Source organism: Diadema setosum, chromosome 13, assembly GCF_964275005.1.
Source record: "Diadema setosum chromosome 13, eeDiaSeto1, whole genome shotgun sequence".
NCBI lineage: Eukaryota > Metazoa > Echinodermata > Echinoidea > Diadematoida > Diadematidae > Diadema > Diadema setosum.
Genome location: NC_092697.1, coordinates 28,466,242 through 28,493,202, shown reverse-complemented (window position 1 = coordinate 28,493,202; position 26,961 = coordinate 28,466,242). Strand labels below are relative to the sequence as shown.

Here is a 26,961-nt window from a genome sequence, read left to right as displayed (position 1 = left end):
AATTAAAAAGTCTTGTCTTATTTCCAACCAGACTATCAAGTGGACCTCTCCTCTAATGATTAAGGAAGAGGTGCAACATCTTCAGCTCCGTGAGAGGGCAGGAGCAGTTTTAAGCTGCACTGTACATAAAATGTGCCCTTGCAGCAAATGTTTTAAAAAGTACACTGCACATGTCTACACCTCACACCATGGCAGTAAACTTATGCATCCCATGTTGGCCTGTACTTTATTGAAAGAAGAAAGTAAAAAAGAAAGAAGAATTTTTCTTAGAATCCGTGATTAAAAGCTCTGAACATTCAAGAATGATATTGCATGAAGAACTTCTGAAATATGTAAATGGAATTCATCAACTATTTAATCTTCTCTTTTCTTTTATATGTCCCATCCATTCTTCTGTTTTAAGAGTTTTGCAAGATGCATCTCCACATCACAACAATTGAATGTGGAGTTCTGTGAAAATGCTGCTGACGCTGTCAAAGAGATTCCTGACAACTCGACCATCCTAGTGGGAGGTAAGACCAAAGACAGTATTGTATCTAGCATCTTTGAAATTTTGCATATGAACTGTTCTTACAAGAAAGGGTATTGAAAGCTGTGAATGAAACTCTTATAACTCCATATAACATAAATTGGTTGGGCTATGTCCTACGTTTAAGGGAGATTTAATCCTTTCGAGAATGGATAAAGAGTGATTCCAGTGCAATCGACAGGTTTAAAAGTGTGTGCAAAAGCAGACAGATATTAAGGGACAAGTTCACCCCAATATGTGTGTGGACTGAGTAGCAGTTCAGTAGAACACATCAGTGAAAGTTTGAGGAAAGTCAGACAATTTGATCAAAAGTTATGAAGTTTTGAAGTTTCAGTGTCTTTGTCAGTGGTTGAGAACTTAGACTACTACAGTTTAGTGGAAATACTATGACAAAAAACTAAAAAAAAAAAAAAATCCCAAAGTGGACATAAAACAATTTTGCTTTTGAAGTCATGCGTACCATTTCTATGTGCCGTAGACCTTCCCTACTCTACAATCCTATGTACATATATTGTAATAAGAGTTAGACTTCAAGTGTGACAACAAGTTGACAGATGTATGGTCTCTAATTTTGATTGATTATTTCCGTCAGGTTTTGGACTATGTGGTATCCCAGAGAATCTCATCCAAGGCTTGTTGGACACAGGGGTCAAAGGCATCACAGCAGTCAGCAACAATGCAGGGTGAGCAGCAAGATGAAATACCGTAGATGGCAAATTACTTCACAGGCATAATATTCATTGAATTGGGAATTGTAAGTCAATTTCCCAGACAGTTGACCATGAGTATCATACTGTTTGGTTATGCTTGGCATGTGCACATACTAGGCTAGACATTTGTGTGCGACTGTTGCCTTCTCATGTTGCATGTACATACATTGCTCTGTTACTTAGTACTCGCATAATTGGAGGACGATATTTTGGTGGGTTGTTACGTTACTGGATATGAAACCACCATAAGATATCCAGCATCTACAGTAATTGGCTATGATTTCAATTTGCCCATTTATAGATGATATGAATTAGCTGTGGCAAGCATTTTTGTAGGCTCAAAGCGTGACTATACTCCAAGGGGACAGATCCTAAATGAAATGAATAATACTGGTCCAAAACATATTTTTGAGTTAAGCATCTTCCCTTGCATATGTCTTTAAGAATTGCATCACTTTGATGAGCCATGAAAATTGTCATACCTGCTGCATCAATCGGACAAGAATCAATCAGTGAGTTGTAATTGTGATAAACATTGTCGAAGAAGTGTGTGAGCATATGAAGGTGAATGACATACTCATGCACATAATTGTTCCAATGACAAATGAATACATCAGACTAACTATCTAGTTACAAGTTTTTTATTCATCTTGTGGCACCTTTTGTTTCCTTTCTTGCCCAGTGTTGATGACTTTGGCCTGGGTTTGCTGCTCCAGACGAGGCAGATCAAGAGGATGGTGTCGTCTTACGTTGGCGAGAATGCGGAGTTTGAGAGGCAGTACCTCTCCGGAGAGCTAGAAGTGGAGCTGACACCACAGGTTGGCTTTCTCATACTGTCCTTCCAAGCTTACTGTAAAACGAGGAATGTTCGCATGCATTTTAATTTCGCAAGTGCTTAAATTCGCGAAATTAAATTGCACGCGAAATTCCTTATCTACACTATATGCATTGAACGCCAGTGGCACTTCGCGAAAATTTCATGCCATGAAAAAGGCCGTCAGCTCCAATTCGCGAAAATTTCGTGCCGCGAATATACCATGTTTTACAGTATTTCATCCAAATTTCTGATGTCAATAGTGCATGAAAATGAAAAGAGATCTCGAGTAAAAGCCATGCGGCCTTGTATGAAAAAAATGGCTGAATTTGACTGACTGACTCAATAAATGAATGAATAAATGAATAAGTGAATAGATTTTTTTTTTTTTTTAATGAAAAAAAAAATTGCTGGGGAAAGCATACTTGCTTCTTGTGCACACCATGGATCCTCCCTACTCCATCAGCTTTTTTGATAGACTGACTGCGAAAGTGGAAATTTTTGCGCAAGTGATTTGATAAAAATTTTTGCTGCATAGCTGTTTTTGAAGTTTGATGGCCAACATTAATCTTTGGTGGTCCTAGGCCACTGAGTTATGGCTGGTGTCAAGCCCTGCATTCTGTATATGTGCACATGTTGATAGATAGCATATAAAGGCATATCATAATGACATAATGACAGTGGATTAAATGATACTGTTAGCTGCAATGTTAATGACATTTACTTCACGCTCCTGATATCTGCAGCTTGGAGACAGTCTTAAGATATAATGTCATTCAATCCTGTATTATTCAGTATCTGTCATCTCAAGGATGATATCGCTGTTATAAAGTGAAGTAATGCTCAAATGAAAATAAATTCTGTTTGGATAATGCCAAAATTTTACTCTCTTTCTAGAGAGTGTAAAGGCCGAAATGGTTGCAGACATCCTTGTTTCTGTGCTGTGCAGTGTCTTTAGGTTTGAGTATGTAATTCTTCCTAGATGATATGCATGGCTGACAATGATTTATATTTTGGCTGTACAGATGTGTGGTCTTACATCTTTTTGTTGGATGATTATGATTGTCATCATTATAGTCATTATTATTTTGATGAATATATGCTCCCCTTGTTGATACCCTCTATGCTGTGAACAGACATAATTTTTTTTTTTAAAAATCATAGAAGGAATAAGCACCTGCCACCAGTAGTTTGAATTCATATAACACTGTTTGAAGGTAGCAGTGCCTACACACTTAAAGAAAATAAGGCAACATTTAATTCCCCTGTGTGCAATTAAAGGGGAAGGCTAGTAACTGGTCAGTGGGAATCAGTGGAAATGCTAGGAGATGATTGTTCCAATCCTTATGGGATTCATTCAAGAGTTCATTGTATATCTATTGTTGTGTGAAAATGATTTGCTTCAGAACGGTCTCATATTCAAGTAATGTGCAGATTAATGCTCCGTCACTGACCAGGGACGCTAACCTGGAAGCATTAAACTGCACATTACTTGAATATGAGACCATTCTGAAGCAAATCATTTTCACACAACAATAGATATACAATGAACTCTTGAATGAATCCCATAAGGATTGGAACAATCATCTCCCAGCATTTATATTATATTGGATGGCTATGAATGGGATACCAGGGGATATTGCATGAGTTAGGGCCAATATTGCACGAATCGAAGATGAGTGCAATATTGACCCTAACGAGTGCAATATTCCCTGGTTTTCCATGAATCAAGGCCATCCAATGTAATTATTATCATCTATACAATCAAGCAGAGCAAGCATAAACTGCACAAAATTACCCGGCTTCTACTCGTCTTTGAAGTTGACTCGGCAGTCCCATCCCAGCGCTGAAAAGGGGAAGCCCCTAAAACTGCGTATGAAACAAACAACTAGCAAGATGTTTGCGCGCTTGTAACAAAATGACGCGCACTAGTAGCAAGCGTTTGCGCATTCAGCAAGCGCTCACGCAATAAACGAGACAGAATTGAATATCGTGTGATCTTGAACGGCAAGTAACAACGGTAGCCTATGGGAAATTAATATGTTGGTCTATATGCGATTCGTTCAATAAGCTCTGATATTGAACGGTAAAAATTGAGCGGACTACAATACACGTTTTTAATGCGCTGCTAAAACGTCATATATAGATGATAATTCCACTGATTCCCACTGATCAGTTACTAGCCTTCCCCTTGACGTGAGCGCATGAGGGCATAACATTTTTTTGTTTTTGTTCCCTTTAAATTTAAGGGTACACTTGCTGAGAGGATACGAGCAGGAGGGGCGGGGGTGCCAGCTTTCTTCACCCCCACTGGGTATGGCACCCTGGTTCACCTTGGGGGATCCCCCATCAAGTACAACGAAGACGGGTCAGTAGCAATAACAAGTGATCCGAGGGAGGTAAGTGGAGGGGAAGTTCCATTTTCTATGGGCTGTGGACTTCGCATTGTCGCCAGCTCGGCAGAAGGGCAATTTTGACCGAAAAATCAAATTGTGGTTTCTGACATAATTCAATAGGCATTTGGAAGCTCTTTCATTTGTTGTAATCAGCATTTTTTATTTATTTATTATTATTATTTTTTTTTTTAGCATGCAAGCTTTGGGCCCTTCTCCCAGGCGGGGGGTGATGTGCAAATTCATATATACTATTCAGATTCATATACAATGTGACAAGAGGCAGATTTGTTTCAATGTGATAGGACAAATTGAAATTGTATGGTGCATACATGTATGCATTATCCCAGTCATGTCATTGACTTTGATCAGTCTCCCATTTCTAACAGGCCCAGCATAGTTTGAGGATGAAAGCATAGTTTTCGGGTGTTAAGGTGTACTTTTGCCCCGAGTGTAGATCATATTGTATCGCTGGCTTTAATAGTACACTGATCTCTGAACATAAGAGATTTGAAATCTCTCACACTTGCTAAAGATGTTGTGTGATGGTGGATGGTGGTGTGATGCTATTATAGCCTGCACAGACATGAGAATGTGGGGCAGCCATCCTTCCAATTATAAATATGCATCCCTCTTGTGAGGGATATATATATATATATATATATATATATATATTTTTTTTTTTTTTTTTGATAAATGAGTTGTGCCACGATGGATTGGTAAGTCAAGGGATCTTGATATGACTCAATCCTGTTGTTGGAAATACATTTGTTTTGTCAGCTTGTTCAATGTCACACACATATTACTGATGTGATTGATGGTCAATTTTATAAAAGGATGATGTAATGTGCAGGAAGCCTTGGCTTAGTCACATTTAGGTATTTTTTGAAAGGATGTTACTGTAACTCATAAATGATGAAAACATTCACTGAAAATTGATTTTTCAGAGAATATTCAGAGGGTTGTACTTGTGATGTTTAGCACATCAGCACATCTAAATTTTCTTTGGAAGGACTGTTCTTTCAAGCACTGAAACAGAAATAGACAGACAAACAGACAGACAGACAGACACACACACATGTAAAGTCACAACTGTTCTGAGTGAAATTAACACGTAATTAAAGCCATTCGACGGACTAACTACATTGATGGTCTGGGTGGAAGAAACATCACAAAAAAATTCACTACGATCACATACAAGGTGGGACTATACTGTCAGGGTGAGACAGGGGTATAGTAATCATAATAATGGAAGTACGTCTTGAGAGTACAGAGTATCTTGGCAAGTTCACAAGTAAGTCTCACCCTTCGTATAGTGTGCCATAATCTACCAAGTCAGCCAAACACACTTTTTCCCCTGCAGACGAGAGTGTTCAATGGTATAAACTACATCATGGAACAAGCCATCACTGGTGACTTCTCATTGATTAAAGCGTGGAAGGCAGACAGGGCAGGGAATCTCATCTTCCGGAAAACAGCGCGAAACTTCAACTCACCCATGGCCCGGGCTTCCAAGATCACCATTGCGGAAGTGAGTTGATGCCACTGACTGTTCAAGATATGAGCTGAATTTTTTTGACAATAAAAATGTTTGTAGTGTGGAATGAGGGTAAAGGGCAGACATGTTAATTCATACTTTGATTTCACTCTTGATTTGTTTTATGCATTTTATTTTTAGCTTACACTTAAAATACTGAAATGATTTCTTTTTATTCTTTTTATCTTTGATGATTGTATAAATGAATAAAATATATTACTGTTTCATATCTTTACACGTAATCTCATTCCTAAATCGAATTCTATTATTTTTTTTTAAATTCAATTTTGTATAGGGTATATTTGTATATACACATACTAGTAGATGAGTCGCTTTGTAATGAAATCGAAGCAGTGAAGGAAAAGGAGGAGGACGAATACCATGGATTCTATTATCATCATAACGGCACATAAGTGACGGTAAAGAACAGTGCAGCTGTACTAACTTCCAAAGCTGCAAGCAGATTTAAAAAGCAAATGTTATCCAGTTGCCGATTTCATTGGTATGTGCTTTGTGATGGACATGACAAGCTCTCCAGATGAGTATGTTTTATTTTTTTTATTAAGAAATAGTTGACATGATTGCCATTGCTGGTTGAACACAGCATGAGATAAGGTGAAGGATGCGATATTTGCCAAATTTGCAACACATAGTACGGTATTCATCGAACTCGGATTGTATTCCCCACAATGCCTGGACAATCTACTGTAGTTGTGGCTGTATGTTATGATATAATTTTAAGTCATTGTGTTTGATTTTTTTCCCCCTTTGTTTCAGGTGGAAGAGATAGTGGATATAGATTCATTTGCTCCTGAAAACATCCATGTGCCAAGTATCTTTGTCAACAAGGTCATTCAGGGGAAGAACTATGTCAAGAGAATTGAGGTGAGTCTATCCAATGGATTGCTGGAGTGTGCATCGATGGAGGATACACGTATATCTTGTGTATAAGGAAAGCCAAGTGGTGATTGCCCTGCTCATAAAGGCATGCACAAGTTCAATAGGTGATGATGGGTTTAGTTATTTTGAAATATTATGAGATGTGACTCCATGGATAAACATGTATTGGCAGTCAAAGCGAAGAAAAGTTAACACCATAATGATATATTTATTGCAATGATGATACTGATAGATAATACTGATTATGATAATGCTAATTCTATTTATAACAATGATAGCAATAATACTAGTTCTAGTATAGTTTATTTATATTTATTTTTATTCAGAGTGTGTTGTAATATTTGTTATTTTGTTATCATTAGTATAATTGTTATCATTTTATTGTTATTATTATTATTATTGCTATTATTATTGCTATTATTATTATTATTATTATCATTATTATTATTATTATTATCATCATTATTATTATTATTATCATCATCATTATTATTATCATTGTTGTATTGCCACAAACATTTCATATTGACAGAGACTGACACTGACCAAGGACAAGTCTGCCGACGGAGAGGAGGCCAAGAGCCCAGCAGCCCTGCTTAGGGAGAGGATCATCCGCAGGGCCGCCCTGGAGTTCACGGATGGCATGTATGGTATCCTTTGAATGGAGTTTGCCAGGGTGTGGCATGGGCAATGCTTGGGGGGGGGGGGTGGGGAAAGAGGTTTCTTTCAGGGGTGTGTAATTCTACTCCACAATATCTGCAGTGTGTTATCAAATCTTGATACCATTATCATTGTTATCACATTATTGTTATTATCGATATCAGTAAACATGATTATTTTGTATTGTTGCTTATGTTCCCTGTGCTATAGTATTGTTTTAACCTATTATTTCAGCTTTGCTTCTTTTGCTGGATATGGTAAGATGTTTCATAAAGCTGTCTGCAATGTCTGTTTGGAAGTGTGACCAGGGCTGGTCGATTCTGGAAGTGTGCTGGCACACTATCCTGTATGTACAGGATAATGATTACTTTATTCAGCACTGCACACTGGCACTGGTCGGACAGTCCCTGACCAGTAAAAATCACTTTCGGACCAATAACTTTTTCAGGAATGGACCAGCAAAGAATGGTAAATCTGGGTACCTACTGGTCTGACAGACAGGTCAGACCAGTAGAAAAAATGGGTTAATGTGCAGCCTTCGTTATCATATCTTGTCTTTAAAATAAAATTATTCATTTTTTGTGTTTATATAGATATGTGTTTGAAAAAATATATTAATTTATTATCTTTTTTTCTTTTAGACGGGGAAGGGGAGGAGGTAAAATTCATATAGCATGATTTCTCATGATTGATTTATTCAAGCTTGGATCATCAGAGTTTGTCTTTTTTGTCCTTGATGTGAAATGTTCCCCCAGCAAATCTTGGTATTGGCATACCCATGCTAGCGAGCAACTACATCAAGCCAGGAATCCGGGTTTTGCTGCAGAGTGAGAATGGCGTCCTGGGATTGGTGAGTTCATACGTCTCCTCTATCTTACCTTTACCTCTTTCTTCCTGCAATTTTCAATGCACCATATTGGAGCAGGTCGCTGTGAGTCAATAAATGTATTACAGATATAACACTTTAAAAACTGGCCTCCAGCCGCTTAGAACACTGATAATGCAAACTTCGACAGCAGTTTGTTCACAGTGGCACTTCATGCCAATGTGCAGTTCTTAACAGCCTGTGGTTTTTGCATCTCTCATATCACAAACTTGTGCTTCCGTGAAGATGTTTGACTGGTGTGTGCTTGTGTTCCAAGTGTACTTTACATTGCCATTGGATTATTTTCATTACTTAGCTAGCATGTCATTAATCTTGTTAGATCCTTGTTTACTCCAATGTTCAAGGTTTTTGTTTTAACTTGTTGAAGACTAGTCCCAAGTATTGACCGATTCTGTGACGCGCTATGTGTATTTTTGGCATGGGCAGCGCCATTACGCGGTGTCTCAGCCGACCCCCCCTTCCCACTCCCCACCCCTCTCCCTACATTAGCACATGCGCAGAATGAAAAACTGACGCATGGTTGCTTTAGCCAATGGGCGTCTCGTACTGAGTGCGCGAATGCTTGCTTAGTGCGCGAACCTTTGTTACAAGTGCGCGATAAACATGTTGCCCGGGGGGGGGTGGGGGAGAGCAGGGGGGGTCGGCTGAGACACCGCAATTTGAGCTCATGGCTGCGCCCAGTGCCACAAAATGTCTGCTGCCCTCAACGAACCCGAATCGGTCAATACTCGGGCAGATGTCTATGGGAAATGTGTGTTATAGCAAAATCAGCTCATCCTGAATGGGTTAACATGTTTAAGTAATGAATAGGTTTGTAATGTTTGTAATATTTGTATGTGCAAGTTGTATGAGGCTTTGCTTACAAACTGGTATTCATGTATCCATTTCTGTTCTGAGTTCTATCAGCTTGTGGTCACCATTATCCTTGCACCTATTACTATATCCAGGGTCCGTTTCCCAGGGAAGGTGAGCAAGACCCAGATCTGATCAATGCAGGCAAGGAGACGGTTACTGTCCTACCAGGAGCCAGCTACTTTGGCAGCGACGACTCGTTTGCCATGATCAGGGGGTGAGACACAGTCATCAAGCTAAGAACCATCTGTTTTGCTGTGTTCATTGCTTACTATTGAATTATCATATGTTTTTCTTCTCATTCGTCACGTTATAACTTGTAGTAGTAGAAGTAGTAGTGTGAGGAACGTAATTATAATGATGATTAATACCATATGCAGTAGTATTACGGCAAAAGTCATCAATTTATAGTACTTCCACTGCTGTAACTTCTTGCGCTACTTATGAAACAATTTCTTTCCTTTTGATGAGTTATACAAAGCACTAGTGAATGTTCTTTTGCCTATGGAGCATCAGAGTGATATATTAGTCCATCCTTCCCACCTCACCCAGTATAAAGCTATAGCATTTTGAAGCTGTAAATTGTGCAATGTGGTACATACTAGATATAGTATTTTGGCCTATTCTGATAAAAATAGTATTGTCTCAGAATGTGACTTTTTTGGTGGTTTTTTGATGAGGCTCAAGAAAAAGGCTTGTCATGCAAGTGAGCTAAGAGAGTCCCCTGAGGCATGAGTCTCACATCAAATTCATGAGACTTGGTTGGTCTGTAGTAACATGCAACTATTGTAAAACTGGAAACTGCATGAAACTTTTGTAAATTATTTGAGGAGTCAAGATTCACAGAAGTAAAATGCATGCAAAAGTTTTTGTCTACACAATGCATTGAATGCCAGTGGTGATTCCAAAAAGTCTCATGCCACAAATATTGCTGGATTTACAGTATTTTGGAATTTTAAAGTTTATACGAAGATATACTCGTCCACAAATTCTTCAACAAATGTGCTGAACAGAAATTGGCCCAGCCCTATAAGGAATCACTTGCACAAAAGTTTCCACTTTCACAGTATCAGAATTCATTTATGAGAAACATACACCGTATCTAATTTTCCCTTTTTTCAGTGGTCACATTGACTTGACTGTTCTGGGTGCCATGCAGGTGTCCAAGTATGGTGATCTAGCCAATTGGATGATCCCAGTGAGTGAATTCTGAACTCTTTTATCACTTCAGTGGAAACCAGATTTTCTCCATCCAAGTACACAGTGAATGCATTTATGCATTGTTTAAGAAACTGAAGTGCCTTTTAAGTAAGTAAATTCTGGTGTATGAGGCGCTTTCATGTATAAGACGCAGACAAAACTTTTTTTTTTTCCTTCTGAAAAAGAATGAAGGTCTTCTGGCCACTTGTCCAGATATGTCCGGAGTGTTCTTGTATTCTTAATATCTATATGCGCTCATACTGTTTGGTGTTGTCCAGAAACTACACATATTTCCACCCCACGTTCAGCAGCTTGTAAATTTCACATTCTTTTTCCCACTGTTTTATGGCATTGCTACCAATGACAAGAGCAAACCAGTAGGTTTAGTGATTAGCTTGTACAGTTCTGTCAAAGTTTAATTGCAATGCATTTGAACGATTTACAGTCTGCAGTCAACAGAGTTTGCTGTTATCTTGTGCAAAGAAAGTGTCAAACTTCCTTTTTCCTGTAATGTTTGCAGATGTGTTGATGTATTCACTTCCCCCTTCATTTTTACATGAAGTTAATGAAATATTTTGAAGGTTGGTCGTAAGTCTCTTGTTATCCACTTCAATCAAATCAAAGAACCACCTTCACATTGTATGTAGGCATTGCAGGATGGTGCTTGACAAAAAGCTGTCACTTCTCTCACAGGGCAAGATGGTGAAGGGCATGGGCGGGGCCATGGACCTGGTATCATCCCCCGGAACCAAGGTGGTGGTCACTATGGAGCACTCAGCCAAGGGGGGCAAGCCTAAGATCATGTCCGAGTGTACCTTGCCCCTGACCGGGACGAGATGTGTGGACAGGCTCATCACAGAAATGGTGAGTTTGCATTACCATCACATGCCACTCAGCTGCAGAGCTTGTACAGCAAAGTAAACCTACTGGTAATTCATTTTTATTTTAACATTTTATGTCTTGTGGTTATATTCTGAACTTTTGTGTCTAATGCTGTCCTTTGGAAGTTCGATGTCGAACCACTTTCTGCAAAGCTTCAATGTCCCTCATATCTTATTCTTGAAATATAATAGATGGAAATACTGTGAAGGATGCAATTGATACATCTTGACTTATGTATAACTTACTGGATTGGAACACTACATTTAATTTAGGGTTTTCTTGTCCGGGCCTGTCTTATGTGAAATTGCTTTTTGCATGGTATACTGTAAAATTATCTGTGATGACAGCAAGGTAAGTGTTTCCAGTAGCAGCAATATATGACTTGCATTGGACATGGAGATAATTACCTTGGTTCTCTTTTGGACATTTTGAAGAGAAACCATGCCACATGGTCAATTAATTCTTTTGTCGTCAATTTGTTATCGCCTATATTGCATTTGACTTGGAACCAAGGTTATTTTGGTAATTGAAGTGTGACTGGGCCAATTAAGAAGTGAATGTCTATGATATCTATGAAGTCTGTATGAATTTGCTAACCTCTTTTTTTGTGTGTCTCGTTTCAGGGCGTGTTCGACATCGACAAGGAGAGGGGCATGACGCTGATTGAAATCGCCGACGGAGTCACAGTCGAGGACATCGTGGAGCACACTGAATGCGAGTTTGAGGTGGCCGAAGACCTCAAACCCATGGCACAGAGTTGAGGGGTGTGACGATAACCCCCTGGGGGATATTACCGGCCAAAGAAACTTTGCTGCATTTCATCAACAGGTGAAGGGTCAACGGTGTCAGTGGAAAATCAGAAAGAGGAGAAAAGGAGAACAGGTGTTTGACGTATATGAATGACTATATTTGGTGTCAATTGGCATACATTTTCGCTGTATTCCTCTTTGAAGTGTACGTGTCAGTGCCACATCAATCATCCGTGATCAGGGAAAGCCTCGTACCCCAGCCACTTGGACAATTTTTGTGCTCCTAAACCATTAGCCTTCCCCACTCAGATGTGTTGATATCAATGAAAAGGCTGTTCCCTGGAAGGTTTTCAAAAATTTGTACCCATCACCTACAAAATGGCTGTTTATTAGTCAATGCTGAAATGCTGCCATTTGGAGTTTGGAGATTTTTTTTTTCTGCCAAAGCCTGGCCATAAGTATTTACAACTAAGGTGTGTGTGGCTTTTGTCAATGTTCACATGAATGTTTTGAGCGAGGCTTTAATCATGTGTGACTATGTTATGACATCATTTGTGTTTAGATATGACTTTTCAAATCAGATCGGCCCCATTAAGTGATTCCTAGCTGACATAAGGGATGTGTGGTAGTAGTGATTTGTAGTAATCTGAGTTCTTGTTTGCATGACTTCATGTGACAAGATTGTTGTTCATTTTATTTGAAGATGAAGCAATAACAATGCTAGAGGAATGTGTAGCAGTGAAATTGCATTTCCGCCCTTTTGTTCTCCCTTTGTCATTTTTATTTATATTGTGTGACTATCGATAATGTTGAAAAATGTCAGTTACCAGAAAACTGCAATGGAAGGCAAGAAGGATTTTTTTCCCACACTTTACAATTGAATAACAGTAAATTCTTATCAAATGCTGAAAAATGGACCTGTGTCTGTATGTTGTGGAAAATGTATTTATTCGGTCTAACATTGAATTGAGTTTCACTTCTAAATTCTGAGTGATCATTGTATCATTTTTTTTTTTTCTGTAGTGGGAATAACCTTGAAATCATGTGTGTTACACAGATGTTGATAAAAAACATTCAACAAGAAATCTACACCAAGATTTAATTCATTATCAACTGGGAAATATTTCACTATTAGACCTTAAATATCTAAGTTTGTAAATGAATATATCAGCACTCTATTTACATTAAAGCAAATACTTGTCATTACAAGTGCACAAAGTAGAATCAATCTCTTTTGATAAATATCAGTGGACAGCAATTTAGGACTTAGTTTTTGGATTTTCTTAATTGTGAAAGGAAAAGAAAGAAACATATCTTTCAGCAAAGTTAGAGATAAGATAGACTGAAAAAAAAAAAAAAAAAAAAAAAAAAAAAAAAAAAAAAAAACCCAGCAAATTATTATTGTGAATTTGCAAGGAGTAAGAGAGGTATTGTTGTCAGGGTATTTATATGTGAGATGTGTAAGGATTAGAGCTAGTTAAACGGATAAGATAGTAGGTTTACATGGTCACAAGATACTGTGTATCAATAGACTAATTATCACTTGCCCCTTAAGTTGGAGAGAGCTATATGAAGGGCTAAAAGTCTTGTGTAAATTGTTGATAATTTATATTGATATTATATACTTTGCCACAAGCCTAAAAAGAGACAGCAAAACTTTTTTATGCAATACATCGGAAAGCAAAATTATGAAACTTGTGCATAATGTGGTCATGGCTTTCTATCTCTGTTCTATATGTTCATAATCTTTTTGAAGCTAAATTATGTCATTGTTTCATCAGTATTCTGACCTCATCATAATGGCTCTGTGATTGTGAATGGGAGTTTATTTTTTAAAGATGCTATCAAATCATAGAGCAGATGTTCCGAATGTGTTAAAGAAAGGGTCACAAGTGTACATGTAATAGGAAATGAGTTAATATGGGAGAACATCTTATTCTGGATGTGGTTGCCAATGTCTGCACATGGTGAGACAGTTTGCAGTGAGAGGTTCAGTGTCAATTACACTGAAGAGCAATGTCCAACTGACTCACAATTGTCAACTTTACAAAGAGCTGCTAAAACCATACAAACTTTGCCCTAAATGTGGTCACAACTGTCTGAAAAGAGTGATATTGTGCAAGTATACAGCATCATTTGCAATTGTTATTTTCCCCAGTGTATCCCAACAAATATTTTGAGAGATGTTTATTTTTCATCAAATCACAGTATTTTGTACATACATCAATGTGTTTTGTGCCTATTTCAACCATGCATGCTAATCTCATCTTGACCAAGTTTTGTTAAATTTGAGCTTTATTCCAAGAACATATCAGTCAAATGTAGGGACTGTGTCATCAGGACCAGTGACTGTTGTCAGTCCATTCAGTATAGATATAGACAGTACAAAATGTAATAAAAGGGTGTGATATTGTATTGCACTTTGCAGGCGATAGATGCATTTGCATATTTGATCGACCAGAGAGAGGAGTCCCAAGTAATCAGAGACTACTGTACTACAAAGTTTGAAACAGCAAGAACTTTCAATGAATATAGAAATTGAATAATTCTACAAAAGTGTACCATGAATGGTCTAGATAATGATGAGGTAACTTTGTTTGGCTGAATAATTGAAAAGACCTCTCTCATAAGAAATGCTGTAATCACTATAAAGCTGTTGCAGTCTGCAGGACTGAATGTTTTATTTTGCTTTCCCCATCATGCAAAGCATGATTCTGTTTGCTTGTATGTTTGTTTGGAATGACTATGATGCCTACACTCTGCATAATGTCATTTGTATTACTGTTTCATGAAGGTGCACAGATGTCATATATATATATATATATATATATATATATATATATATATATATATATATATGAAGAGTTTGTTTGCAAAAACCGATAAGTCCATATTTGTCAAATGGAGATATTTGCGATTAATGGTCAAGAAAAATAAAGAGAATAATAAGAAAATTTTTGCTTCTTTTGACCACAACTTCAAAAATATACCTTGATATGTAATGACCAATATATCAATTAAAAGGTATTATTTTGTACTTTATGACAGAGACCGTACTTCAAAATCTTCAAAAATGGACTTATCGGTTTTTGCAAACAAACTCTTCATATATATATATATATATATATATATATATATATATATATATAATTATATAAATATTTTTCTCTCTCTCTTTCCCCAGTGAAGCAAAGTGATGACCATCTATGAATATCGAGTTTTACTAGAGACATTGTATGGACAAATAAGAAAAGTATTTTCATGGCAGCAAAATTAATTTCAATCACAACTGCTAGTATCGAGTTTTAAGTAAGGCTTCATTGGGAATTGTTTTAAGGAACAAAACTCTCTCAATTCTCTTTGGGTGCATTTTTTTCAGAAAATAAAATCTTGCAGATATTGACAGAGTTGTCTATTTATAGCAGTTACAGTGCAAAGGGTGATATGGAGGCATGATGCAATATGTTTGACAAAAGCGTGCAGAACTTGGGCACTTACCACCAATTAGTACCAAAAGCCATTAAATGCCTTCAACTTGAATAAAGTCATGATTAAACAAGAGCATGGGGATAAATGTCATGGGGGTGTGGGAAGGTGGAGGTAGTGGGTAAAAAAAATGTTGGCCTAGATGGATAATGGCTTTTTTTTTTTCAAGGTACAGTATATGTGGTATCATTTATTTTTAGATTATTTTTAGGACAATATTTTGTGTCATACTTATCATCTTTACATGTATGACAAACAAAGAACAAAAGTGCACATTAAGTGGAGTACAAAATGTGTGTGATTTCTCTGAGCGGGCAATGATATCTTGAGAGATATTTTCATGTTACTCGTGGTGTAGTGGTTAGAAGATAATGCAAAAATTTCGTTTTACTCTCTAACTTCACACAATATGATGTGTGTTTACACATGTAGTGCATCCCACTACATGTACAAGCAGTATTGTAATCCATATACATGTATGTGCAGTTCTGACCGAAGCCTGCAAAATCTTGATACAAAGCTATGGTCTGCCATGTTTTTTTTTTTAAATTTATTTGTTTATTTATTTATTTATATGTTTATTTATTTATTTATTTATTTATTCATTTATTTATTCATTCATTCATTCATTCATTCATTCATTCATTCGTTTATTTATTTTTTTTTTGGGGGGGGGGGGGTGTTTGCAGTCATTATCAGTGTGCCCTAGTTTGCAAATAATCACATTCAAATCATGTTGGATTGATTGAAATGTGAATTTGCCACAATCTCTGCAGATGAATCATGACGTGTGTGTAGTTGCTCAACATCCCTATCATCATGCTTTACATCGTAGTCCCTTTCTTCTTGTACAATGTGGTTTTCTGAAATACATGTAGTTTACTTTTTTTTTTTTTGTATTCACTCTGGACTTTATGAGTCAACATACTTTCAGGTTTTTGCCTCTGTCTCTCCCTTTTGTGGGCTTGCATCCATAGTCTTTGATGCCTGTGAAATAAATATCTGAATACATGCCATGAAGTTGAATAAACAGGTTATCACTAAATTGGCATTGTTTGATTGTTTTTGTCTTGTTGTCCACAGCGTGGTATACTTGTACAGGATCACAACATTCAAAATTAGGAAGGAAGAGAGAAAAGAGAAGAAAATTAACATGCTAGACTATCGACTGTGTAGTTCCAGTAGAAGCACACCAGAATTACACCATGATAAAAATTCCAGATATCACTCAATCACAAAATTATTGTCTTCTACTATCAATGTTTTATTGATCATTTGACCATACCAAACATATCAACAATATTACATTCCACTATAATAAGCTGTGGCATGGTTTTGTGCATATTTGTGGTAGGTACAACTGTGTGTTGTTAAAAATCTAAGAGCTATTGCACATACTAATTTTTTGGTCATTTCTTAAAGCAAGAATTTCCTTCATGAATTATAACAGGACTTCACAATACATTGCCTCTCAGTCTGAATAGCACATCCGTTCTAAATACATGCACATAATACGTGTACGTATGTACGTTACACTTGTAAAGCACACTGTGTATTTATAATACACCACAGTCTTTGAAAGACCCAGTAAAATTATATATTGCATCACTCACCATCAAATTGATTAAATGCTCTCGACGCCGAATGCACTTTATATTACATTAATACACAAACATTCCATGCACGTGATACCTAATACTTTGAAACGATGCATAGTACATGTATCCATAAAGAAAGATACGTTTGCTGTAATTAGATTGTAGGCTCTTTCAAACGAAGAAAGAAGTAAATTTGAAGGAAAATGACTAGCCAACGGCTACGTTAAAGGCATAATTTACCATTGCAGATGAAACAAAAACCCAGCATTAGTGCCTAAAAATAGTTTTAAAAAATGTGAGTTAGGGATAGAAACAACCAATGTAAAAATTTGAATCAGTATAATCGATGTTCAGTGTTGCTGAATATACAAAATGTGAACAGTAGTTATAATAAAAATGTTTTCAGACTAAACCGTCTACATTTATGGTTGATTGAAAAAAAAAATAGTGATACATTTACATATGTATCTCCTTATATTTTAGGCTTTATTGCAAAAACAATTAATGGTAGGATGTTTTGTGATAAACCGTCACTGACCTGCACATATGCATCAAATGTGATATCTTGAACATTGAATTTTTTTAAATCACTGCTCCCAAAGGTAAACAAGACCTTTAAATGGTTCCTCTTTGAACATGAATGGTAACAATATTGTGAACAATTTCACCTTATCATCACTAAAAACAAAGCCTTTCTACTCAAAGTAATCAAGGCATCGTTACTTGTGGTCCAACGCCCGGTAATGGCTGCACTTGTAACCACTCTTGATGCGCGATGGCCGTCGGTATATTAGCATAAAATCAGTACACAAACATGACGTAATTTCCTCAACATTTTCTGTAATGTTTTGGTGCCATTTGATTAATAGCTGTCGTCAGACGCTGCCTGGCAAGCAAGAACTGCAACAAAAACATAAGAAAACAAAACTAAGCTGATCCAGCCCGCACATTTTGCTGCTTGTTGTTCTCAATAAATTGATATGGGTTATAAAACAAAAGACCTCGTGCAATGGGTCGGATCATTCGGTCGCGTCAGCAGTAGGGCCTACAGTATTACATTATTTTTTTTTTCTTTCAAAATCATCCAGTTTAGAAGTCAAGGTTATATTTCAATACGAAGTGATTGTGCATGCATCGCTCTTGTTATCTTTGAAACCACAGAAAATGCAACCACACAATGTAATAATTATATAACATTGTATATATATATATATATATATATATATATATATATATATATAGGGGGTATGTATTTATGTGTGTATGCATGTAACAGACCGCGTTTTGATTATGACAGTAATGCACCATCATTGTTATCATACCCACATGGAAGAGAGACTAATTCAGGCAGAGAAAGACCAAATGATGCAGCAGTATAAATAATTCTAAAAAAAAATCTTCGTAGAGGATGCAACGTTTCTGATTTGAAGTATAATTGTCAAAATAAACCATTGCTTCTCCCCTTCTTTACTTGTCGCCTGAACTTTATAATGTGCGTCGTTGTAGACTCGACTCGACATTTTAAATGTAGATAAATTATGTACATGTATACAAGCGTCTCATGCAGCAAATAAGCTCTAGTCTCAGACGCCCAACAATTTCATCCACCCAGCATAATGCTCTCTACAAAATCCCAGCAGAGCTTTTCCCCATCACTGGGGGACCAGCCTCTTTTCCTGCGCCCTAAAAAGTAGTACCATGGCCGTCCGAACTTGGCGACCATGGAAAGATGATTGCAGTTGTCGAGGTACTTCCACTGCACCTCGAACCCGTTGCTGGCCAGGACGTCGTGCATCTTGGCCGAGTCGGCGATCATGAACTGGAAGTCGCGATCGGCACTCATAATGAGGAAGCGCGGCTTGTGGGCGGTGGTGGTTGCGTAGGTGATCGGAGACAGCCGGACCCAGTCGGCCGGGTTCGTCCCGAATGCCGGGGTGAGGTACACGTGTCGCTTGAGACCCTGAGTGAGTGAGTCGAGGTCGTGTACGGCTGACAAAGTGATGACGCCCTGTAAGAATGGAGAAAACGAGATATTTTCATTTGTTTAGAATTAATCATACCTGTACTTCGTAAAGTTGACAAGCAAATACACTGTATATCTGCTCTTCTCTCGGGTCAAACGTAGGTATCCTATAACTTGTTTACCAACTTCAGGGTGAGGTGAAAATACGGTTTGACATCTTGCCGGTCGCAAAATTTGACGATCACGCGAATGAGCGAAGAGCGATATTTATTGTTGCCCCACTCACAATAGAAACAGTACTCGTGCCTTGAGACTCGTAGATGTTGTATGTTGTGTGAAACTCGTCACAGAAAACGCTTTTCATTACCTATCAAACGTGATTATGTAGGCCTACAGTGTATGTGTACATGATTTGTTGGTTTATAATGCTAATTGTGTCATACGACACTGTGTGTATGTGTGTGTTTGGAGTTGTGTGTTTGTCTTTTCTTTGTGAGTGTGTGTATGAGATGAAGAGAGAGAGAAAAGGAGAGAGAAAAGGAGAGAGAAACCGTTGCCTTGTACTAATGTATAATACATGTATTTAAAACGATCCATGATGGTGTTCAATTAGTGTTGAGAACGCAGTTTCATTACGACTGGACGCAATGTCATTGTTCATGATACATTATATTGGGTACATGCTTCTAATCTCATTCACAGAATCACAGTTATATAAAGGCAATTAACAAGTTTTCCACACGAAATGACAATCACTCACATAAAACAAGCGTTCTCCTACAGCCCAAACCGCATGCAAGTCAACCAAATAAAAAGCTAGAAGTTCGTATATATAAATGCCCTATCAAAATAATATATAGGCATGTATCTACACAGCCAAAAGAAAAAAAAAGAAAAGAAATGCAATGTACCCTTCAATCCATGTCGTCTCTCGTTGTAGACATCAACATTACGGAAGTTGCAGGAAAAAAAAAAGACATTTGAAAAAAAAAAAATCCCAATGGCCATTAAAAAATGTTTAAATTACAGTCGACCTACAGTTTTAATCGACTTCGACCCATGCAAACGAAAAAAAAAAAAAAAAAGTTCTCAAGTCTATTGCTGAAGTCGAAACTCAGTAGAATGATTTTCTCCGGTCCCTTTGGATTCGAATTTGGGGAGGCCGGCTGTATTTTACTGATATAAATGAAAAGTTGGATTTGAATTCCCAGCATATTTATATCAGTAACGTTTGAACGTAGAGGTATAGAGACTCGCAATAATTTAAGTGCGAACGCTTCCCAATTTTCGGAGCATACGTAGTCTTTATGAGAATAAAAAACCATTCAATACTATTTCGTGATGACATTATAATTTCAATTCATTGTAATAGATTTGAAGTCAACACCCGTCTCAGGAAAAGAAGTGAAGGAATTTACTTTTTTATTTCTTTAAAACGCGCAAAGACAAAACGATAGGTGCTTTCTACTTCCTTCAGTCAACATGGACTGAACTTGGGTGAAATCCATCCTCAGAATGTGAAGAGCAGAAATCAAGTACATGTATACACTGTATGAGCAGCTTTTATCTAAAGTAAATTTACACACTGGGTTCATGATCTGGTTACCTTAATGATATCTTGAGGAAGACCGACGCTTGACAGATAACGATCATCCAGAGCGACGAGCGACATAAGGTGACCTCCGGCTGAATGTCCAACCAGGACAATAGAGGTAGGGTCAAACTGACCACTTGACCGGCCGTAATCTGCTAGCCACCTGAGAGAACGAGCTATGCACTTGGCCTGCGTTTCGGCAGAATCTGCCGACATACACGAACCACCTCCTCCTTCCCTCGACTGCCGGATGGTCGACGCTTGGTAGCGGTACGTCAGAAACTGGACAAAAGCGGTGAGACAAGCAGAAAGGGTGATGATACATACTTCGGAGGAAAAGTATTGGGTTATTCCAAGAACGAGAGGCGGGAATGAGACTCCTAGTCCAAGGATGGTGTAATACCAGCCCGAAAGTACGTTGACGTTGCCTGGTACATTTGCGCACGGAGATCTTTTCGTGCCGAGATGTCGTTCTCGCCAAATGATGACAGTTAACGTTAGCAATTGAGACAGAAGCATAACTGTAGAGGCCAGGGTTAGGAACGGGTGGTCAAGATAGTTTCGAATGCTGTTCCAGATTAGATACGATACTGAGAAAGAGAAGGTGGGCATTGATACAATATCCACGCCAATAAAGAGCAGCGTTACCATGGCGATTGTAAAGATGACAGTCATTAGGAACGAAGAAACGATCTCCACGATGTTAATGGGGAAAGGAGTTGGAACGAGAGGATAAGAGAGCACCGCACAGTGCATACCACGACTCGCGAAACTTTCCCCGACGTTGTCATAGAAACGCTGCCTCCCAACGGTGGCTGCCAACGCGAAGTTGACATCCCAACGAGAGAGATAGTGTCGCCAAGTTTGCTTGTCTCCGCGGCGCCATCCACCTCCGTAGGCGAAGACTACCAGCGCCGAGGTCGGGTCGGCCGATGAGGAGGAGCTAGAGCCAGCTTCCAGTGCAGTCCGCGCTTGGAGAAGGTTGGATACTTCTTCTTTAGATCTGCGACCTTCTAATTCTGGGCTAGAATCGTCAGCGGCTGCTCCTTCACGGGGGTGAAGCTGGCGCTGGCGGTGATGGATATGCAGATGACTAGCTAACTTGCTAGCTTCCTGATACGAAATATAACCGTTTGAAACGGTCTTTGAGGCCTTGGTGTCGTTGTCGTCGTCCACGTGACAGGGAACACATTTTTGTGTGTCTGATTTCGGCGTCGGTAAAAATAGGTCAAGGCAAGTTTTGCTCACGATATGTACCCTCTGTGGGGGCAAGTCCCCACAATCTCTCAACGATTTGGTGTAGTCGATGTCCCTAATCACTTTGTAGCCAACAGAATCCGACATGGTCTTCCCATCAACAAGGCATTTGCATCACAATCACACTTTAATACACAGCAATTTGTATCATTACTCTATTGTGTGCTTTATGTATTCGAAATCGCGCGTGTACATCATTGTACGATATACCGGTACATATTTATATCATCAGTATTCACGTGACGCGTATCTCCCCCCGACTGCTCGCTCGCTTCAGAATTTACATGTAAGCCACTGACAGCTGCGGGATAATGAATGATCGTCCAACTACAACGCAAATATACCGGTACAGTTTATAGTTTGCATGTCGCTATCATATCGCCGTATGATAGGCCGTAACATACTCACTCACTCCTACCAGCATGTTAGTGTACGTCGCCGCATTAGTTCATTGTTTATCAGTTCACCACAGTACCGTAGATTCAAGGCACGATTGTCCATTCTTTTTTTTCTTTTCTTGTATACACAATACTGGTGTTATATAGTACATTGTTGCCAGAGAGCGTTCGACGCTTGCCATCAGCAAGTGTAGCATACATGTACATACAATACTGCATGTACACCCATGGAGCCCGTACTGTACACCTACAGTGCACGTGCAATATCGACGTTCAACCCATGACCCATGGACCTACAACGAAGTCCATGCATGACCCAAGGAGCCTATGGTGACGCATAACATTTCCTGCGGTAATACTATTACACACAACGAATGTCTCAACCAGTCAACGGCTCACACTAAAGCTGGGGGGGGGGGGGGGGGGGGGGAGTCAAAAGTGCAAATAGAGGACCTTCAGGGAGTACGTGAGATCATGCTTCAATATGCCACAAGAGACGCTCGGATTTTTACCCCTATACAGGTGTTTGGAATTCGGAAAGGTTGGGGGCACTAACCATTATCCTATTCAATGATTGCGTAGGATCGATTTATTGAAAAGTAATTACACTTAATTGACAAAATATTTAAAGGAAACCAAAACCCGAAGAGCAATGTGAATTGAGTGCAAGCAGCAACATCATTAGAACACATCAGTGAAAGTTTGAGGAAAACCAGACAATTATCGATGTAAAAGTTACGAATTTTAGAGTTTTAGTGTTGCAATGACGGGGAGGGGGGGGGGGGGGGGTCAAGCAAGAGAACGTAAAATTCAGTGATCTGCGGCGCCCAGTTTTGATGCAGTGTTTTAACAACATTTAACTCAATAAAAAAGGAAAGGTAATGATGAGCTATTTCAATAAGAAAATATATATTCGAAATATTTAACATTTGTGGGGAACTTTCTCAAATACAGCTCAAATTATTTGAAAATTGTAACATCTATATAGTGCACTGGCGACTGTCACAGAACAATAGGAGCCACTCACGAGGGATCTTTTCCACATTACTTTTTTTTAAAAACTTACATTCAGCAATAATCATGCACAATATGAGTTCATGTTTGCTATACATTTACAAGTCACCACCCCCCCCCCCAAAAAAAGGAGAGATCGTATAAAGACAGTTTTTGGTTTGGTTTTATAGGCCTAATTGAAAATCGAGACAAAAGACACCCCAAAACTGCAGTCAGAACTGTCTATAGCGGACATCCCATGCAGGCAGATTAAAAAAAAAAAAATGACCACTATAGACATGGTCTCTAACATGGCTTTTCTCTCTGAGGTTTTTTTTTTTTTCTTCTTCTTCTTCTTTAATAGGCTCTTAGTGGCCGTATACGGAGGTGGCCGCTAGGGCAGATCTGACTGCATCTTCCTTCACACTCATTGTTGAATCATGAGTTTCTCACGCATACTGCTGAGTGAAATCATTGGGATTTGTACAATCTATGGCCTATTCTATAAGCGCGGCGACCGAGGGGGATCCGAGTGTGGTAGGGAATTACATGTAGCTCACGAACAACGGGCCACTGTTTACCATTGGAAGCAGTGATTTAAAAAAAAATGCTCGAGTTAACACATTTTGATGCATTATGTATCACAACACACCCCTACCATATTAAAAAAGAAAATCTCAATAAAGCCTGAAATATAAGGATATATCACTACATGTATTTTTCTCAATAAACAATTACTGTGGACGGTTTATAGTCCAGTAACAAAACTATTGCTCACATTTTGTATATTTGATAATACTTAGCATTGATTACTAAGAATACTGATTAACATTCTTACATTGATTGTTTCCACCTCTAACTCACATTTAGAACTATTTTGAAGTACTAAATCTGGGTTTGGGTTTGTTATTGTTGTTGTTTTTTGTTTTACTGCAAATGGTACATACGCCTTTAAGAGAAAATAGGTTTTCATCTGCGTTGGTACAATGATATTTTTGCTCCTGTGACAATTGCTCCCATGAAATACCTGCACTCGAAGCCAAATAACATACCACCAAATATAACTCTAACCCTTATCATAACACCCAATCACAACTGAATGGCGCCCTAACCCTCAAGTCCTTGAGAAAATAAAGGGCTTTTTACACTTGTGTTTCTTAACCCCGGACTTTCTCTGACCCAGGACTATCGTTAGTCCCGTACCAATTTTTTCAGCTTTTTACACTCGCCAATTAGTCCCGTACTATCTCTTGTCCGGGGCTAAGGAGAAAACTGACCTTTTTACACTCGTCTTTCTTAGCCCCGGACTTTCCAAACCACATGAATATTCATAATTACGCTGTGTACTGTACACGTACACGCACGCACCGGCAGCACTTGATTACCTCGTTTCTGATTGGTCAGCGAGGGTCGCACTTCGTCTCCGTCGCTTAGCCCAGGATTATTTTTTCGTTCTGTTTACACTCACTTGCTTGGCACCGCAATTGCGGTGCTAACCCCTGCTATTTTGCAGGGCCAGATAGTACCGTACTATCGGTGGGGCTAGCCCACTTTGGCAAAAACGAGTGTAAACAGAAAGTGGGCTAAGGATAGTCCCGTACTATCGGTGGGGCTAAGGCCCCCCCCCCCCTTAGCCCCACCGATAGTCCGGGGCTAAGCAAAAATTTACAAGTGTAAAAAGCCCTTAAGACCTGCATGCACAGCAATTATCGCGAATAAAAAGGGATAGTATGTATACTTTTGAGTGAGATTTGGAGTCAGGTCTTAACTTTTGGCAAGATAATCAAAACCATTGAAATGAAATGCTAAATAGCGTACTTATATTCTAAGGGGTATTCAAAGTTGATTGATTGATGGAAATCGGTTAAAATGGCTGAGATATCCAAAAGCAGAGAAAAACAAAGTGGTCCTAGGCCTATATTGAAAGGTGGGTCCCACCTTTTGTTAGCTTCACTTTTGTTTTTTGGATGTCACGGCCCAAAAACCGATTTTCATCAAAGTTTGAATTTTTCTTTGACTCTAAATTGTCAATTGCTTCTTAATATATACGTGGTTTCTAGTTAGACCACTAGCTCATATAAAACCTAAATTCCCATCTCGGTGACAGACTATGCCAATTATCTTCTCTGTATAAGCAGTCAATTTTCCCAAATGAAGATAGGGCCATTGCCCTATTCGATGTCTTATACTGGGCATGTAAATAGGCAATAAGACATAGTGTAGTGGTAAAACACCCATTAAACAATAAATTACACTGATAAATGTTAAGGCCTTAGCTTCTGTAACTGTCGAAAATTACTTAGGGATACTGTGTGACTGTAAAAGTTGAAATATGAAATTTTTCAAATTTGGAAATAATTTCATCAGTACTAAACCTATAGGCCTATCTGATAGGGCCTATTGGGACATTTTCACTCCCACATAAACCATACTGTGTGGCCGTGTGCTTGTTCATGTTCTTTAGGCATATCCAGTGATTATAGGCTGTATTCTTGGAGGTTGTCGATAGGGACAGATGGACATCACAGCTTTTATATATATATATATATATATATATATATATATATATATATATATATATATATGATAGGGCCTGAGAATTTTATCAACGACTAAAATGCCCAGCATTGCAGTCAAGTTCAGTTTCCTTCGCTGATGCACCTGTACATGTTCTAATAAGCTGAATTTCATTATGCTAATACTGAAAAAAAAAAAATACACACATTACATATCACATCATGATAATGGTTTTGCATCGAAAAACCAAGTCACGGTATCTGGAACATTCCATACGACATGACGTAACTTTCAGTATCAGAGCGCCATCCACAAACATAAGCCCCTTTTACACTTTCACGGATACCATCACGGATGACCACGGATCGTCGATCCGGGATCTTCCGTACTGTTTCCGGCATGACCGTGTTGACTCCGTGAAGTCATCCGGCATTATCCTTGACCTACCGGCATGTCCGCGGGAAAAATTAAGCTTGCTTAATTTTTCATCCCGGACATCACGGATGAAAATCAATACGAGCTCTTCCTTGTTGGCACCGTCTACTCCTTGTTGCCGCCGTATTCCTTCCTTGTAGGCACCGGCTACTCCGTGTTGCCTCCGTACTCATTCCGGTACATCCGTGAAGACATCGGGACGTCCGTACTAGCATCGGCTCCATCCGGGATGAGAAATTCGTGTATTTTGCCAATATAAGCTCATAAAGTCCATGAAATTTGCTCACATCTTCCCCCATCAGTACAGCCAGCAACCCCTCATACTGTTCGAATAATTGTAGCCTGAGAAGCTTCAGTGACCCACACACATTTCCTTGATAGTTTTGTGTGTGTGTGTGTGTGTGTGTGTGTGTGTGTGTGTTTTGCTTTGTTTATGTCATGATGTTTCCGCAAAATGAGAGTTTGCAAGAAGAGGTTTGCCTGATGTCGACAAGCCAAGGCTTATGTAGGCTGCTGTAGATTTTCTTGTGTGCTTGTTATTAGCTCTGGAGGCATGTTGCCCGAGAATGATAAAGTATCAAAAGCGAAAGTTAATGTCATATGTCAAC

General features: G+C 38.6%; 2 protein-coding genes across 2 annotated transcripts; one reads left to right on the top strand and one right to left on the bottom strand.

Moving 5' to 3' along the window:
• The first annotated feature begins 1,130 nt into the window (after window positions 1-1,130).
• On the top strand, window positions 1,131-14,917 carry LOC140237374 (succinyl-CoA:3-ketoacid coenzyme A transferase 1, mitochondrial-like). The gene is made up of 11 exons (XM_072317309.1): window positions 1,131-1,212; window positions 1,922-2,057; window positions 4,303-4,452; window positions 5,810-5,977; window positions 6,761-6,868; window positions 7,416-7,533; window positions 8,299-8,393; window positions 9,377-9,498; window positions 10,404-10,479; window positions 11,175-11,345; window positions 11,987-14,917. The coding sequence occupies exons 2-11, from the start codon at window positions 1,974-1,976 to the stop codon at window positions 12,122-12,124; spliced, it is 1,230 nt and encodes a 409-aa protein (XP_072173410.1). The 5' UTR covers window positions 1,131-1,212; window positions 1,922-1,973; the 3' UTR covers window positions 12,125-14,917.
• A 3,879-nt stretch (window positions 14,918-18,796) lies between these two features.
• On the bottom strand, window positions 18,797-22,097 carry LOC140236550 (uncharacterized). Its single transcript, XM_072316474.1, has 2 exons — window positions 20,766-22,097; window positions 18,797-19,204 (listed from the first exon to the last, which is right to left on the bottom strand). The coding sequence occupies exons 1-2, from the start codon at window positions 22,095-22,097 to the stop codon at window positions 18,797-18,799; spliced, it is 1,740 nt and encodes a 579-aa protein (XP_072172575.1).
• Window positions 22,098-26,961: the final 4,864 nt, after the last annotated feature.

Excerpts from the sequence above, each read along its gene's own strand:
- LOC140236550 (XM_072316474.1), bottom strand. The coding sequence starts at position 22,097 with ATGTCGGATTCTGTTGGCTACAAAGTGATTAGGGACATCGACTACACC. Across the intron at positions 19,205-20,765 it reads TTCCTCAAGATATCATTAAG|GGCGTCATCACTTTGTCAGC; the intron begins GTAACCAGATCA and ends CCATTCTTACAG.
- LOC140237374 (XM_072317309.1), top strand. The coding sequence starts at position 1,974 with ATGGTGTCGTCTTACGTTGGCGAGAATGCGGAGTTTGAGAGGCAGTAC. Across the intron at positions 7,534-8,298 it reads GTTCACGGATGGCATGTATG|CAAATCTTGGTATTGGCATA; the intron begins GTATCCTTTGAA and ends ATGTTCCCCCAG. Across the intron at positions 10,480-11,174 it reads TAGCCAATTGGATGATCCCA|GGCAAGATGGTGAAGGGCAT; the intron begins GTGAGTGAATTC and ends CTTCTCTCACAG.